Source organism: Sciurus vulgaris (assembly GCF_902686455.1).
Source record: "Sciurus vulgaris genome assembly, chromosome: 16".
Lineage (NCBI taxonomy): Eukaryota > Metazoa > Chordata > Mammalia > Rodentia > Sciuridae > Sciurus > Sciurus vulgaris.
In genome coordinates this window covers 2,489,086-2,501,740 of record NC_136477.1, presented here as the reverse complement: position 1 = coordinate 2,501,740, position 12,655 = coordinate 2,489,086, and the positions used below count along the sequence as shown (strand labels likewise).

At 63.4% G+C, this 12,655-nt stretch overlaps 1 protein-coding gene and 1 long non-coding RNA gene across 7 annotated transcripts in view; both read left to right on the top strand.

Annotated features, from left to right (window-relative positions):
• Positions 1-200: 200 nt before the first annotated feature.
• LOC306645881 lies at positions 201-3,324 on the top strand. The gene is made up of 2 exons (XR_013759758.1): positions 201-283; positions 2,382-3,324. It is a non-coding gene; the product is annotated as an uncharacterized lncRNA (long non-coding RNA).
• Positions 3,325-4,193: 869 nt separating this feature from the next.
• The window catches only part of PIP5K1C (phosphatidylinositol-4-phosphate 5-kinase type 1 gamma), a 32,668-nt gene continuing 24,206 nt past the window's right edge, over positions 4,194-12,655 (top strand). For 3 of the 6 annotated variants that reach the window (XM_079115110.1, XM_079115107.1, XM_079115105.1), the window contains exon 1: positions 4,195-4,370. In XM_079115110.1, coding sequence (XP_078971236.1) covers positions 4,277-4,370 — 94 coding nt within the window. In that variant the 5' untranslated portion in view covers positions 4,195-4,276. Of the gene's footprint in view, positions 4,371-12,655 lie in introns of all 6 variants that reach the window. The other 3 variants (XM_079115109.1, XM_079115108.1, XM_079115106.1) reach the window with 2 other exon arrangements.

The window sequence follows — 12,655 nt, the reverse complement described above, 5'->3', positions numbered from 1 at the left end:
GCCGAGTCCTCCCTGTGCGGCGCCCCGCACGTCCGAGGACGGCGGGCCGCGCGCGGCGGGAGTCGGCGAGCGGGGGACCCCGGCTCCCCGCGCGGGTCTGCGCTCTGCTCCCCGGGGCGCGGGTCCCGTGCGCCCCGCTTCCCGGGGCTTCAGGGAGAGCCGGCAGCGACGGCCACCCAGGCCGGACCTGCGCGGCGGCTCCTCCGAGAGCTAGGGAGCCCACGACGAGTCAACGTCTGCCTCTTGTCGCTTCGTTAAGAGGCGGTTTAGCCACTTGAGATCGGTTTGCAGACGGCGCCAGAACAGGGCTTCACACAGAGCTTGGGAAGCGGGCGCGGGCGCCACGGCGGTGATCCCAGAGACTCGGGAGGCTGAGGCAGGAGGATCGCGAGTTCAAGGTCAGCCTCAGCAACCTAGCGAGACCCTGTCTCAAAATAAAAGCTGGGCATGTAGCTCAGTGGTTAAGCACCCCTGGGTTCAATCCCCAGTACAGGAAACAAACACCATGAGCTTGGAGCCCAGCCTTCTGTCCTAATTGTTATTATTACTTGGTGTTTCAAATTTCTTCCAGTATGTACTGTATTTATATAAAATATTATATATATTATATAATTGGCCCAGGGCGCTCTACCACTGAGCTACATCCTCAGCTCTTTTTATTTTTTATTTTGAGACACGGCCTCACTAAGTTGCTGAGACTAGCCTGGAACTCGCCATCCTCCTTCCTGAGCCTCCTCAGTTGCTGGGTTGAGGACAGGTGTGCACCACCGTGCCTATGGAGATATATATACACACATATAAACATACCTCTCTATATCTATATGTATTCACCTGCTGTTTTTTTACCAGTTTTGTTTTTTCTTTTTTGTGAGCTGGGGTGGAGCCCAGGGCCGCATGCGCGCTAGGCAAGCGCCCTTTCCTGTGCCGGCCCGCAGGTCCGCCGGTGTGCGTCACTCCGTAGGCGGCAGCCTTTGAACCTGCCTCCTATTTCCTCGTCCGCTTGCTGGCCATCTTCAAGGCGGGCATTTTGTCTTGCTGAATCCTGGCATCCCCTGTGGTCCAGACAGTGCAGGGTACACAGTAGGTGCTTGATAAATTTGGGGGGCCGGATGGCGGATGGTCTGCAGGCATGTGATGCGGGGCGGGGACTCACCTGTGCTGACGTCAGAGCCACCTGGCCACCACCAGGGGGCGATGGAAACCAGGCCACCCGTTGCCGCCCGGCAGCCTCAGTTTTCCAACACCGCAAAATGGGACCGTGGGGCGGGGAGTGGAAATGAATGGCCGAGACCAACAGCGCTGTCGCACGGGACCCCGCCCCCGCTCCCTGCCTGCCCCCCGTGCCTCCGCCCCGGCCAGTTTCCTTCAAGGTCATTATTTTTAGCAAAGGCACACACACGCATTTCGCGAGCGGAGCCGTCCCTGCGGTGGAGACAGTGGGAGCCGACCCTGCGTCCCCGCAGCTCTCCCCGGGGCCTCCTCAGCCTCTTGGACAGATCATCTTGACTTTTACTTCCGCGTCTCTGAATCATGCCCTTTGATGCCACTTCTTGATCTTCCAGTTCTGCTTTTTTTTAAAGTTGCTTCCTTTTTATTATTGGCATCGTATCCACCCGCTGCCCTTCCTGAACTGCCCAGGCCAGCGGCCTCAAATCGCCCTGGCACATGCGTGGCCACGCGGCCTCATGGACTCAGACTGTCCCACCCCCCACCCACCGGCCTTGGGCTGCAGGTCTGGGGCAACCCTGGGGACCTGTGCCTGTGGCAGGCTCCAGGGGAGGCCAGGCTGCCTCCAGGGCCCACACTTAGGAGGCTGGACTGAGTATTCTCTCCCCACAGTTTCAAGGCAGGTCACTTCTATTCACGGCAGGTGGCCAAGGAACACTTCCTTCAGAAAACACTGGTGAGCGCGCACGCAGGATGCCAAGCGCACCGCTCCCCACTGCTAAGGGTGCGGCTGGGGCCACCAGCTGTCACAGGGCAGTGCAGCGTCCCCATCACCCTCTCCAAAACTCTGTCCCTTCAACACTAACCCTGTCCCCTCCCAGCCCCTGGCTCCCACCAGGCTGATTCCTGTCTCGGTGGACCTGAGGACTCCAGGGGCCTCCCGTGGATGGACCCTGCATGTGTCCCTCTGGGCCTGACTGGTGTCACTGAGCACCTCCTAGTAGGTGTGAGGATGTCTTCCCTTTGCATGGCTGAGTGTGCAGGAGGCCCGCACCCTGTGGGCCCCTGACCCCTGCGCCTGTCCCCTCTGGGTGGGCTCCCCTCTAGCTGGGCACAGCTAATGGGGAGTCCCTGGCCCTCCGGGGCCTGTTGACCATCTCACCTCTCCTCCTTTCTTGGTCTGCCTCCCTGTACCCACAGACAGCTCTGCCCAGGCATCGTCGGGGCTGAGGCCTGACTGCCACCTGCCCATCAGTCCATCCCTGGGCCCCACACAGTCCATCCTTATGGGCTTCCCACCGGCCCCTCCAGCTGTGGCGACAGAGCAGGCCCAGGCCTCTGGAATGGGGCCCCTGGGAGCAAATACCCCGGCTCCATTCCTCACCAGTGGGAGCCGCACCCGGCCCGCAGGGAGACGGGCGAAGAGTACAGCCTCTCACAGCAATGCTTACTGGCCGCCGGACCTCAAGCTTGGCTCAGGGCTGCCCAGCAGAGCCACCAGGTGCTTCGGCAGCAGGACCTTGTCCCTGGTGCCAAGTGTAGGACCCCCGGAGCACCATTCGCCTTGCCATTCTGAGCCTCTGGCAGGAACCTTTTCTCTCGAGTGGTGCTGAGATGGAACCAGGGCCTTGGGTGTGTGAGTGACCCTCACCAGGAGCCGCATCCTGTCCCTGTCCCTGCGCAGGTGGCTAAACGGAAACGGAACCACAAAGAAACAACCCCTGGCTTCGGGAGACCTCGCACGCAGGCCCCCGAGCCTGGTTTTCCACGTCGCCACTCATGACTTACTATTCTCAACGGGAATATGGAGTGGGGGCACATGGCATGCACCTGTGATCTCAGCCCCTCAGGAGGCCGTGGCAGGAGGATGTCAAGTTCCAGGCCAGACTCAGCAGTTCAGCAAGACCTGGTCTCAAAATGAAGTATAAAAACGGCTGGGATGTGGCTCAGTGGTCGAGCACTTGCCCAGTAGGTGTGAGGCCTTGGGTTCCGACCCCAGGACCCAAAAAAAAAAACCAGAAAAAAAGGTAGAATCGTCATACATATTAACATTTATGTCGTGGCAACACACACTTTCGTTTCCTAAAGTTGATATTTACCATATTGTCTAATTTATATATTATGCTTAATAAAATATAACAGATTCTTAGCACATGACATTTATTGTTGACATTCATATGAATGATTAAAATTTATTATTTAGATATAGACATGGATCTAAACATTCAAGTATATATTCATATAGGTACACTGGTTTATATGTGCATATACTTCTGTAACTCATGTAAATTCATATAAACATAAATGAGTATCATTACATGAATAATGTACGTGTATCTATGTGATATACAAATGTAATTATGTTTCCTTATATTTATATTACTCATATAGATACAATTATATAGTATAAATGCATTATATGTCACCACATGTAAACATAATATATAAATATAAATATGCAAGTACTTTATATTTGTATCACTCATAAACATAAATCAAGCATGATACGAATAACGTAAATTCATTCCTTAATATGCAAATATAAACATAGGTAATTCATACTTCCATATTAATTTTATATTATTTATCCAATTACCAGCACTTATTCGTGTTCACAGTATATAATTTATAGATTATCTCATGTACTTTACGAAATAGGAATATGACGTAATATAACTTATTTATGTTCAGAGAAATAACATAGACATTTTACCATTGTTTCTCGTAACAGTATAATACGTGCTAATAAGAAGCAGAATGAAACGCCTGCATGAACAGTGCGTAACGTGAGCGGCGGAACAATAACGCTGCTGTCGGTTGCGAATGTTACCTGCGGCTCGGTGCACAGCGCTACCAGTGATCTACCCTGAAGACAACGCGCGGTTCTTCCAGCCCTGGGCGCGCGGGGGCGCTCGCGGCGCTTCCGGCCGGGGCCGCACGAGGCCCGCCCCCGAGCCCCGATTGGCGGTGCGCGCCATACGTCAGCTCCTGGCCCCGCCCCGGCTCCGCCCCCGCGCGCAGCGGCCCCTCCCTCCGCCCTGGGCCGGCGGCGCTTGTTGTTTAGCGGCGGCGGCCGAGCTCGGCTGCTGCCTCGGGCCTCGCCGCCGCCATGGAGCTGGAGGTGCCGGACGAGGCGGAGAGCGCCGAGGCGGGGGCCGTGCCCTCGGAGGCGGCCTGGTCGTCGGAGAGCGGGGCGGCGGCAGGTAACGGTGCGGCTGGCGGCACCCCCCTCGGCACGAATGGGCCGACCGGGTCCCCCCTGCCGCGGTGCAGTGGGCCCGCCCGGGCGCGGAGGGGCGCGGGGACCCGCGGCCGGCGCGCCGGAGCGTTCCACTCGCGGGCGCGCGCGGGGGGCGCCGGGACACCCCACGCCCTGCCCGGGGGATGCGCCGCGCGGGCCGCGAGGCTGCAGCGCCCCGCCCGTTCCGGGGTCCCTGGAGGGGACAGCCGGTGTAGGGGCGGGAATGGGTGCGGGGCCCCGTCTGGGAGCCTGTGGGTGGAAGGAGCTCCCTTTGGAGGCGTGCGGGGAGGAGGGGTCCTCGCGCCTGGGGGGACCCGGCTCTGGGAAGCAGGGTGGGCGAGCTGCCTCCTGCTGTGGGCACGGGGTGGTCGACCTCCTCTGTCTTGTTGGGAGGGGCCGCTCTGGGTGTGTGGGATGCTGGAGTACCCCCATTCTGGTGGGCGCCCTACCTCCAAGGCGCTTCAGGGCTGGGGGGTGACATTGCCCCAGATGCAGCTTCTGGCCTGGAGCCACCAGTTTGGGCTGCCCACCTTGTGATTGTCACCTTTTGAGCCTCCCCCCACAAGCAGTCACCCCTAGGGTCTTGAAGTGCTGTGGCTGTTGGGGTGAAGGTGGGGTTTCTGCTTTGGGGCAGCCTCTTGGTTCTATGTCATCCCTCCTTCTGGAAGTCTCCAGACCTGGGTGCTGGTGCAGTGACTGTCCCCTCCCTTTCTGGGCCTCAGTTTACTTCCCTGTGAAACATGGGGTCTAAAGGGATTGTGTTTTAAGGTGTCTTCTGTGTCGGAGCAAGTGCGGTGGAGGAGACCTTGCTGCCCTGTCCCTGTCTCCCCCTGCCCCCAGGCCTGCTGCCCGCCAGTGGCCGCACCTGCTGTGCAGGGCATGGCTTCCTTGTCCTGTTCCCATATGCCTCCTGGCCTGCGTCTCGCTGGGTGGTGTGCAGAGCCCAGAGAACGGAAGGGTTCCTTCTCTGGCGAGGTCACAAGCTCCCAAATAGGAAGTCACTGGATTTGCAAAACCCTGCGCTTCCCGCAGGCAGCCCTTGCCGACAGCGGTGGTGGTGTCTGCAGACACCCACACGGGTATCCGTCCTCCTGCTTCGACCGGCCTCCCGAAGCTTCCTTGGCAGGAAGGCGAGGTGATGCTGTGCTGCCCGGGAATTGGAAGCAGTGTCTGGAGATGGGAGAGCGAGGGAGAGGACGAAACCCCCCACTGTGGGTCTGGATGCTGCTGCCTGCTTCCTTCCCCACGGCCATCTGGAGCCGCCTGGTAGCTGACCCCATTTAGCCCCGTGAGCCACTCGCCTGCCTTCTTTGCTGTCACCTGGTGGCCTGGCCAGCACCAGGCATGGTGGAGGCAGCGGGCCCCAGAGGGCCCCTTCTCAGCCCTCCCAACTTCTGCTGTCAGCCCTCTGCTTGGGCAGTTCAGGGACACGGTAGCCCCAGCCCCAGTGGCCACGAGAAAGCCACACGGCAAATATTTGCCTTCTCAGCGTCTCGGTGATCCGACTGGGGACAGAGGAGCTAGATCTGGGCAGGGGGCTGGGAGATAGGGAGTGGCCTGCCCTCCTGTCCAACCCGCCAGCTGGCTGGGATGGATCTGCGCTGCTGCCCTGGGAACCACTTCTCCCACCTCGGTGTGGTGGAGTTTGGCCCGAGACTGCCCACGTGCCTTCGCTGCTGCCCCTGAACACACAGAGCGAGCTCACCCACGAGCAGTCACCAGCAGTGGCTCTGCTCGCCCTCCGCCCGGCTGCCTCCTGAACCGGGCCTCTGCCTCCGCACCGTGGCCTTTGGGGCTGGAAGAGTCCTCATTTTAAGGGCTGAACGGCGTCCCTGGCCTCCTCTGTGCTGGGGCGCCCTAGCCATGATGGCCACGAGTCCAGATGCGGTGCAGCCTGCCCGGGCGGGGTCCCCCATGAGGACCTCATTTTGCTGTGTGACTCGGTACCGGTCCTGGGGAGGAAGCCCAGAGCAGTCTTGCTGGGCAGTGCTTCCAGCCCTGCCACTCTCCTGCTGTGTGACTTTGACCTGTGCGCCTGGGTCTCAGGGCGGGAAGTGGGGCGGTGCTGGGTCGGTCAGCATCCATTGCCGCCTGCCAAGGCCTCTGCCCAGGGGGCTTCATCCAGCCCCTGGCAGGCCTGTCCTCGTGGGTGGGCTGTGGAAGCAGCGTCACCAGCCTGTGCCTGGTGCTTGGTGTCTGGCGCTTGCTGTCCCAGCCGTGCACTGTCTGGGTCAAGGGCAGGCAGATTGAAGCAGCATTCCCAGAAAGGCTGGGCACCTTGTCGCCTGCAGCACCTGGCGGGGGTGCCCCCAGCAGGGGTGATTTTGGCCAGTCTGATGGCAGGTGAAACGGTTCTCACTGGTGCTTAGTCTGGTCAGTCTGGGGGCTCCTTGTTCCTGAGGCCTGGCCTGCAAAGGCTGCCGGGCTGGCCTGCGGCAGTGTCTGTGGCTGCCAGGCCCATGGGGGTTGTTGGGGGCACCTGGTTCATGGAAGGGCTCCCAGGAGGCTGGAGGCTTGGGGACACCCGCAGGGCCCACTGGGGGGCCTGAGCCAGGGTCTGGGTGTTCCTGAGCCCGTCTCCTGAGGCTGCAGAACAGTGGCCTCATTCCTTCCCCCGCCCCCGCCCACATCTAATCTGGAGGCAAATTATGTCAGCTTCGCCTTCAGAATCAAGCCAGAGCTACCCGCATCCCCTGCGCCTCGGCCTCCCCCTGCGGCCCAGCATCTCTGCCTGCCTGGACCAGTGCTCGCTCCACTCCTGCCTCCCTGCCTCTTCCTCTGCTCCCACAGCTCATTCCAGAAGACCCGTTAAGAACTGGCTCAGGCCCTGCCCCCTCTGCCCACAACCCTGCATGCTCCCACTCACTCAGGGTCAAAGGCCACGTTGCCACGTTGCCACGTCCTCCCCTCGACCCACAGAGCCCTGACCCCTCCCTGCTGCACCACTCCAGCTCCTCACTGCTCCAACAGCTCACCAGCTGGATCCTGCCCCAGGGCCTTTGCACAGGCTGCATCCTCTTCCCGGAATGTTCTTTTTCGGATCTGTCATTTGCATTCTTAGATCCTTCAAGCTTCTGCTCACATCTCTCAGGCCTCCTGAGCCCTCCAGCCCCTCCCTGTGCCCCTAGTTATGCCCCTCCCACCCTGGCACTTGTCACCTCCTGACACAGTTGGCTTTGCAGCCATCTTCTGACTGGCTCCTCTCCCTCTGGAGAGCTCTAGGGAGCTGGCTAGTGTGTCTGGCTCCCACGGTGTCCCTGGTTCTGGAGCATCCCAGCACCCACAGGTGGACTGTGACCAGGTGCACCAGGGCGGCCACTGGGAGGGTGGCAGGTGGGGAGGCCTGGCGGCCTGCATGCAGCTCCCTCGGTACCTCCTCTGGGCCAGGGGAGGTTGGCGACCTGCCAGCAGCAGAGCCCAGGGTCCAGGCTGGCCTTGGGGGCAGAGGGCTTGCTAGTGGCCCCTGGCCACCTCCTGGCTGTGTGACACCAGGCACTCTGACCTGGCGGCCTTGGCCTCCCCTGGGAGTGTCCCCTGTGCTCACGCCAGCGTCCTGTGCCAGCTGGTAGCGTGGGCTGATGCCCTCGCCCAGCACCACCGCCTCGCACCGTGGTCGGGGAAGAAGAAGGCAGAGCAGCCGCTGTGGTGACGGCGGTGGCGGGTGGGCAGGGCAGGAGGCCAGGGCGTGAAGGAGAAGCGGCTGCCATGGCGTGCATGTTGGTGGCAGAGGGAGCAGCTGTGCAAAGGCCCTGTGGTGGAACGAGTGTCCCCTGGGAGGGGAAGTCGGGGTGGCGGCAGCTAGCGGGCCCCATGGGTGGACCAGCTCTGTTCTGGGGACAGTGAGTGGCCCTGGCAGAGGGAAGATGGACAAGAGGAGGTGGGAAGTAGGGAGAGGGCAGGCAGGTCCTCCAGGGCCCTGTGGGCTGCCGGGAGGATTGGCTTTGACCCCGAGGAAGGCAGGAGACGTGGAGGGCTGAGGGCAGAGAGAGGGCCTGACTCAGGTGTCTTCTGGCTGCTGCAGGAGGACAGGCTGTGGGAGTGAGAACAGGAGAGGGCACCGGGGTGGAGGCCCCTACTGCTGGGGACAGCTTGGTGGTGGCCCATCCCTGGCCACCTGCAGCACCATCTCCATGGCTGACCCTTGGGAAGCCAGCCCCGTATTGAAACAGGCCGGGCTTGGTTCTACTCGGGCACAGCGAGGCCCCGGGGCCTGCTGGCTGCTGTGCCCCACTTGCCACATGCAGGGTCCCCAAGGAAGCACTGGCCAGCAGGGCGGAGGCCTAAGACCTCCCCAGGGCTCCGGGCAGGGCGGGCCAGGCCTGGCAGCCTTGCCCCGTGGGGTTGTTTCCCAGGCTCAGGGCCCTGGCTGGGGTGGGCTGGGGCGCTGTGCGGGCTGTGGATGGTCCCCAGCCGTGGTCCTGCACTGAGCCGCCCGCCCGCCTGCTGCGCCGCTGCCGTCACTGCTGGTGACCCCTGCTTGCATGAGCCAGAGCCTGGGCGGCTTCTCACTCTGGTGCTGCCCATCTCCTGGGCTCGCGGCTCGGGACGGCGCCAGGGCTGCGCTGTCCGAGCTGGGGAGGGGTTACCTGCGGGGCAGGCCGTCCGTCCTGCGCGCCAGTGCCCCCTGCTTGGGGCTGAGCCGCCGGTCTTGTTTTAGGAGCTCTTTGCGTGTCACGGGCCTCTTATTCCCTGTGACGTCTCTGTGGCCATCGCCTGGACCACGCGGGGTGGCCGGGGCGGGCAGCCCTCCCTCACGGTTTCCCAGTGTCCTCCTGGTCTGGAGTCGTGGTTCGAGTTCTAGGAATCTGAGGTCTCCCTTCCACCCGGTGACACCTGTCCCTGGGGTGGCCCTGGGTCAGGTGCGGGGCCCGCACTGGCCAGGCTGCTCGCAGAGGCCCTTGGCATCTGGACTGGGTCTGGACCGTTGGCCATGTGTCCCCTGGCTGCGTCCTCCTCCTTGGGAACAGGCAGCCGGCAGCCAGGCCCCTGGCCTCCCGCCTGCCCGGGGCTCAGACGCCCTTCGATGTCGCGCTGCAGGGGACTCCGCGTGCGTGCCCTGCAGGCTGGGGTGGGGGCGGAGCCCAGGCCTCTGTGCTCTGAACCCGACCTTTCACGCGGCGGGAGCAGTGGGCAGCTCCTGCGCTCGCCGGCCACCTGGATTCGTCGTAGCCAGTGTCACTCGAGGCTTTGTCCCGCCTGCGTGGGACTCCACGAGGCCCCTGGAGAGTCCCCCTGGAGAGTCGGCTGCGCCTGACAGACGAGGGCCCTTCGGTTTCTTTTTTCATTTTGGGGGGCGTTTTTTGGTACCAGGGATTGAACTCGGGCACTCGGCCACTGAGCCGCATCCTCAGCCTATTTGGCATTTTATTTAGAGACAGGGTCTCACTGAGCTGCTTAGCACCTCACCCTTGCTGAGGCTGGCTTTGCACTGGAGATCCTCCTGCCTCAGCCTCCCGAGCTGGGGTGAGAGGTGTGGCCACCACATCCAGCATGCGGTGCCCTGCTCCTGGCGGTGCCACTCTGCGGAGCTGGACGCTGAGTTAGGGTCGCTCCCCCTCGCCCTGCCCAGGACACAGGCCGCGGAGCTTGGGCCGCCTCAACAGGGGGGTCACAGACGCAGAGTCCTCCCCTAGTGGGAAGGAGGCCGAGCCCCTGCCCTGGAGCCGCCATGCACCGCCCGAGTGTGCACTGCAGAGTTGGGTTGTGCCCGGCTCCCCGGCTCAGAACCTGGAGTCCTGAACAGGCGGCCCGCCTGTCTGTCCGCGGGGCAGGACCTCATGGCGATGGCCTCCTGTGGCCTGGTGGCAGAAGTGTGAACCAGAGGGAGGGACCGCAGGGTGGGGCGGAGCCAGGATTGCTTGGCGCTGGAGATCGAGCAGAGGGACGCCTCTCCCCGGGCCACATCCCGGCCCTTTTTTATTTAGAGACATGGCCTCACTGAGCTGCTGAGGCTGGCCTAGAGTTTGTGATCCTCTTGCCTCAGCCTCCTGAGAGGCTCTGGGGTGCCTCTGGGGAGCTGGCTTGTCCCCACGGGAACGACACTGGCCCCCACGAAGGCGGGCTCCCAGACTAGTCCCTGCCCCTCAGGCCGCACCTCTTCCGTCTCGAGCTCCTTCTCCGTGCTGGGGATGGAAGCGGGGCGCATGGAGCTCCACCCCTGAGCCGCAGCCCCAGGCCCCACTGCTGACGGGGGTGCACAGATCCTGGGGTCACACTCAGCCTGTTCATACTGTGGCACTGTCCAGGCTCGGGGTGAGGCAGTGAGCTCTCTGGGGACCTGCGCAGGTCACCTGGGAACAGGCTGCTGGCTCCCTGGGGCTCTGCGGGCCACCTGGCAGCAAGCTGGCCGTCCCTGTGGCCACCATGCTGCTCAGGAGCGTGGTGGCCTCTGTCTGCCAGGCACTGCCGGACAGCAGCTGAGCCCCAGTGAGGACTGCTGGGAGCGCCCCATCCCAGGGCCTGCTTGAGGGGCATCTGCCTCTGCCCTGCTGAGGACAGAGGGCATGAGGGTGGCCATGCGCCAGGACCGGGGACCCCTGTTCAGCTGTGCCTTTCCTGGGCCGCACTCCGCCCTGGACCTGACCCTCCCACCTGGGCTTGGGTGGTAGAGGCCAGGCTGGGAATGTGCAGGTGTCCCCCAAGGCCCCAGAGTCTTCCTTTGCTCTCTGTTGACCATGAGGCTGGTCTGGGTGCCTGGGCATCGCGTCTGCCCCTGGAGCCGGCAGGGAGACACGTCTGTCCATCTGTCCTGCACGGGGGACACGAGGGAGGTGTGACCCCGGCTGTCCCGTGACCGTCCCCCACGCTCCCCCGTCCCAGGCCACTGCCGTGGTCCTTCCCCTGCCTCTGTTCCCGGGAGGGCAGCTGAGGCACAGGGAGGCACGGCCGCCCCCGACCTCGTCCCCGTCACGGCTACGGCCACCTGCACGCCCGTCCTGCTGCTGGGCCTCTCTAGGTGCCAGAGGAGCAAGGCGTCTGAGGGGGCACCACGCACCCCGCCTGTGGCTGCCTGTCTAGCTGGGCTGCGGGCACCCAGAGCTGCCCGTCCCGCCGGCCAGGAGCCCTCCTGCAGGCCCCCACCCGCCGCAGTGATGCCCAGGGACTGCCCTCCCAGGGCGCCTCATGCGGCCGGACAGCATCCCGCTGGCCAGTGCTGGCGGGGCTCTCCCTGGGCTGCTGGCTTTGGGTCAGAGCCCCCACCGCAGCCGCCCCGGGGGACCGGCCTCCTTCCTCCGCTGCGGCCTCTCCTTCCTGTCGCCGCGTGGCTCCGTGGTGCAGCCTGGAGGCCCGCGGCTGTCCTGGGAGATCCCGTCCCCCAGTGCACATGGGTCCTGCTGGATCCCAAGCTTGTCCTGTGCCTGTGGTGAGGGCCAGTCTGCTGCCCGCCAGGGGAGACCCAGCCCCCACACTGCTTGCTGAGGATGCATCCTGCCCAGAGCGGTCTGGCCTTGTCCGAGGCCATCGCCGACTGGGAGCACGGGCGGGGTCCTCTGCCGCTGCGCCTTCCCTCCTGTGTCCTCCCGCTCAGCCAGGCGGGGCAGGGTGGCAGCCCCGGGTTGGCCGCGTGGTGGGTTCTTGAGCCAGGTGCTCCGCGGGATGCGGGTGGCCTCCCACGGGCCCTATGCAGCGAGTGGCGGACAGAGGCGGAACCCGGCCAGGTGCCCGTGTGACTGCTGAGGCCCTCGGGCTCCCGAGGTCGGTTCTCGGACGCGTCGCCTGTGCCTCCCGCACCCCGTTGCACAGGCAGCGCGTCCCACCCCGGCCCACAGGTGACCACCGGGGCACAGGCTCCCTGCCAGGCCGGGCAGAGAGCCGCCGGGCTTCATGGCCTGGGCCCCGTGTGCCCCTGAGCTAATGGTGGCCCCTCTCCGGGCATGTTTGCAAGGGCAGGTCGGTCACCACTGCCCAGTCGAGAGGCTCTGCCGGGTTCCATGGCTGGCTGGCTGGCGGGCTGGGCCAGGCAGGGCGGGCGGCGCCTTCAGTGTGGGCCCCGTCTGCTGGTGTTGGGGCAGCTCAGGTGGCCTCGACCTCTAGGTGGGAGGCACTCGCTGACAGCGTCCCTTCTGCCTCGTCTGATGGGCTGAGCAGCCCGAGGCTGCCCTGGGCAGCAGGGGTGGCAGGCGCTGCTGCCGCCCAGGCCTGGCTGGGGTGCCGGTGGCCATGTCTCTGTCCCTCTGCTCCTAACGACCTCGCTGCAGTCCCCAAGCTGGCCCTCTTCCTCCTGAGGACACTGAGGCCTGGAGGGAG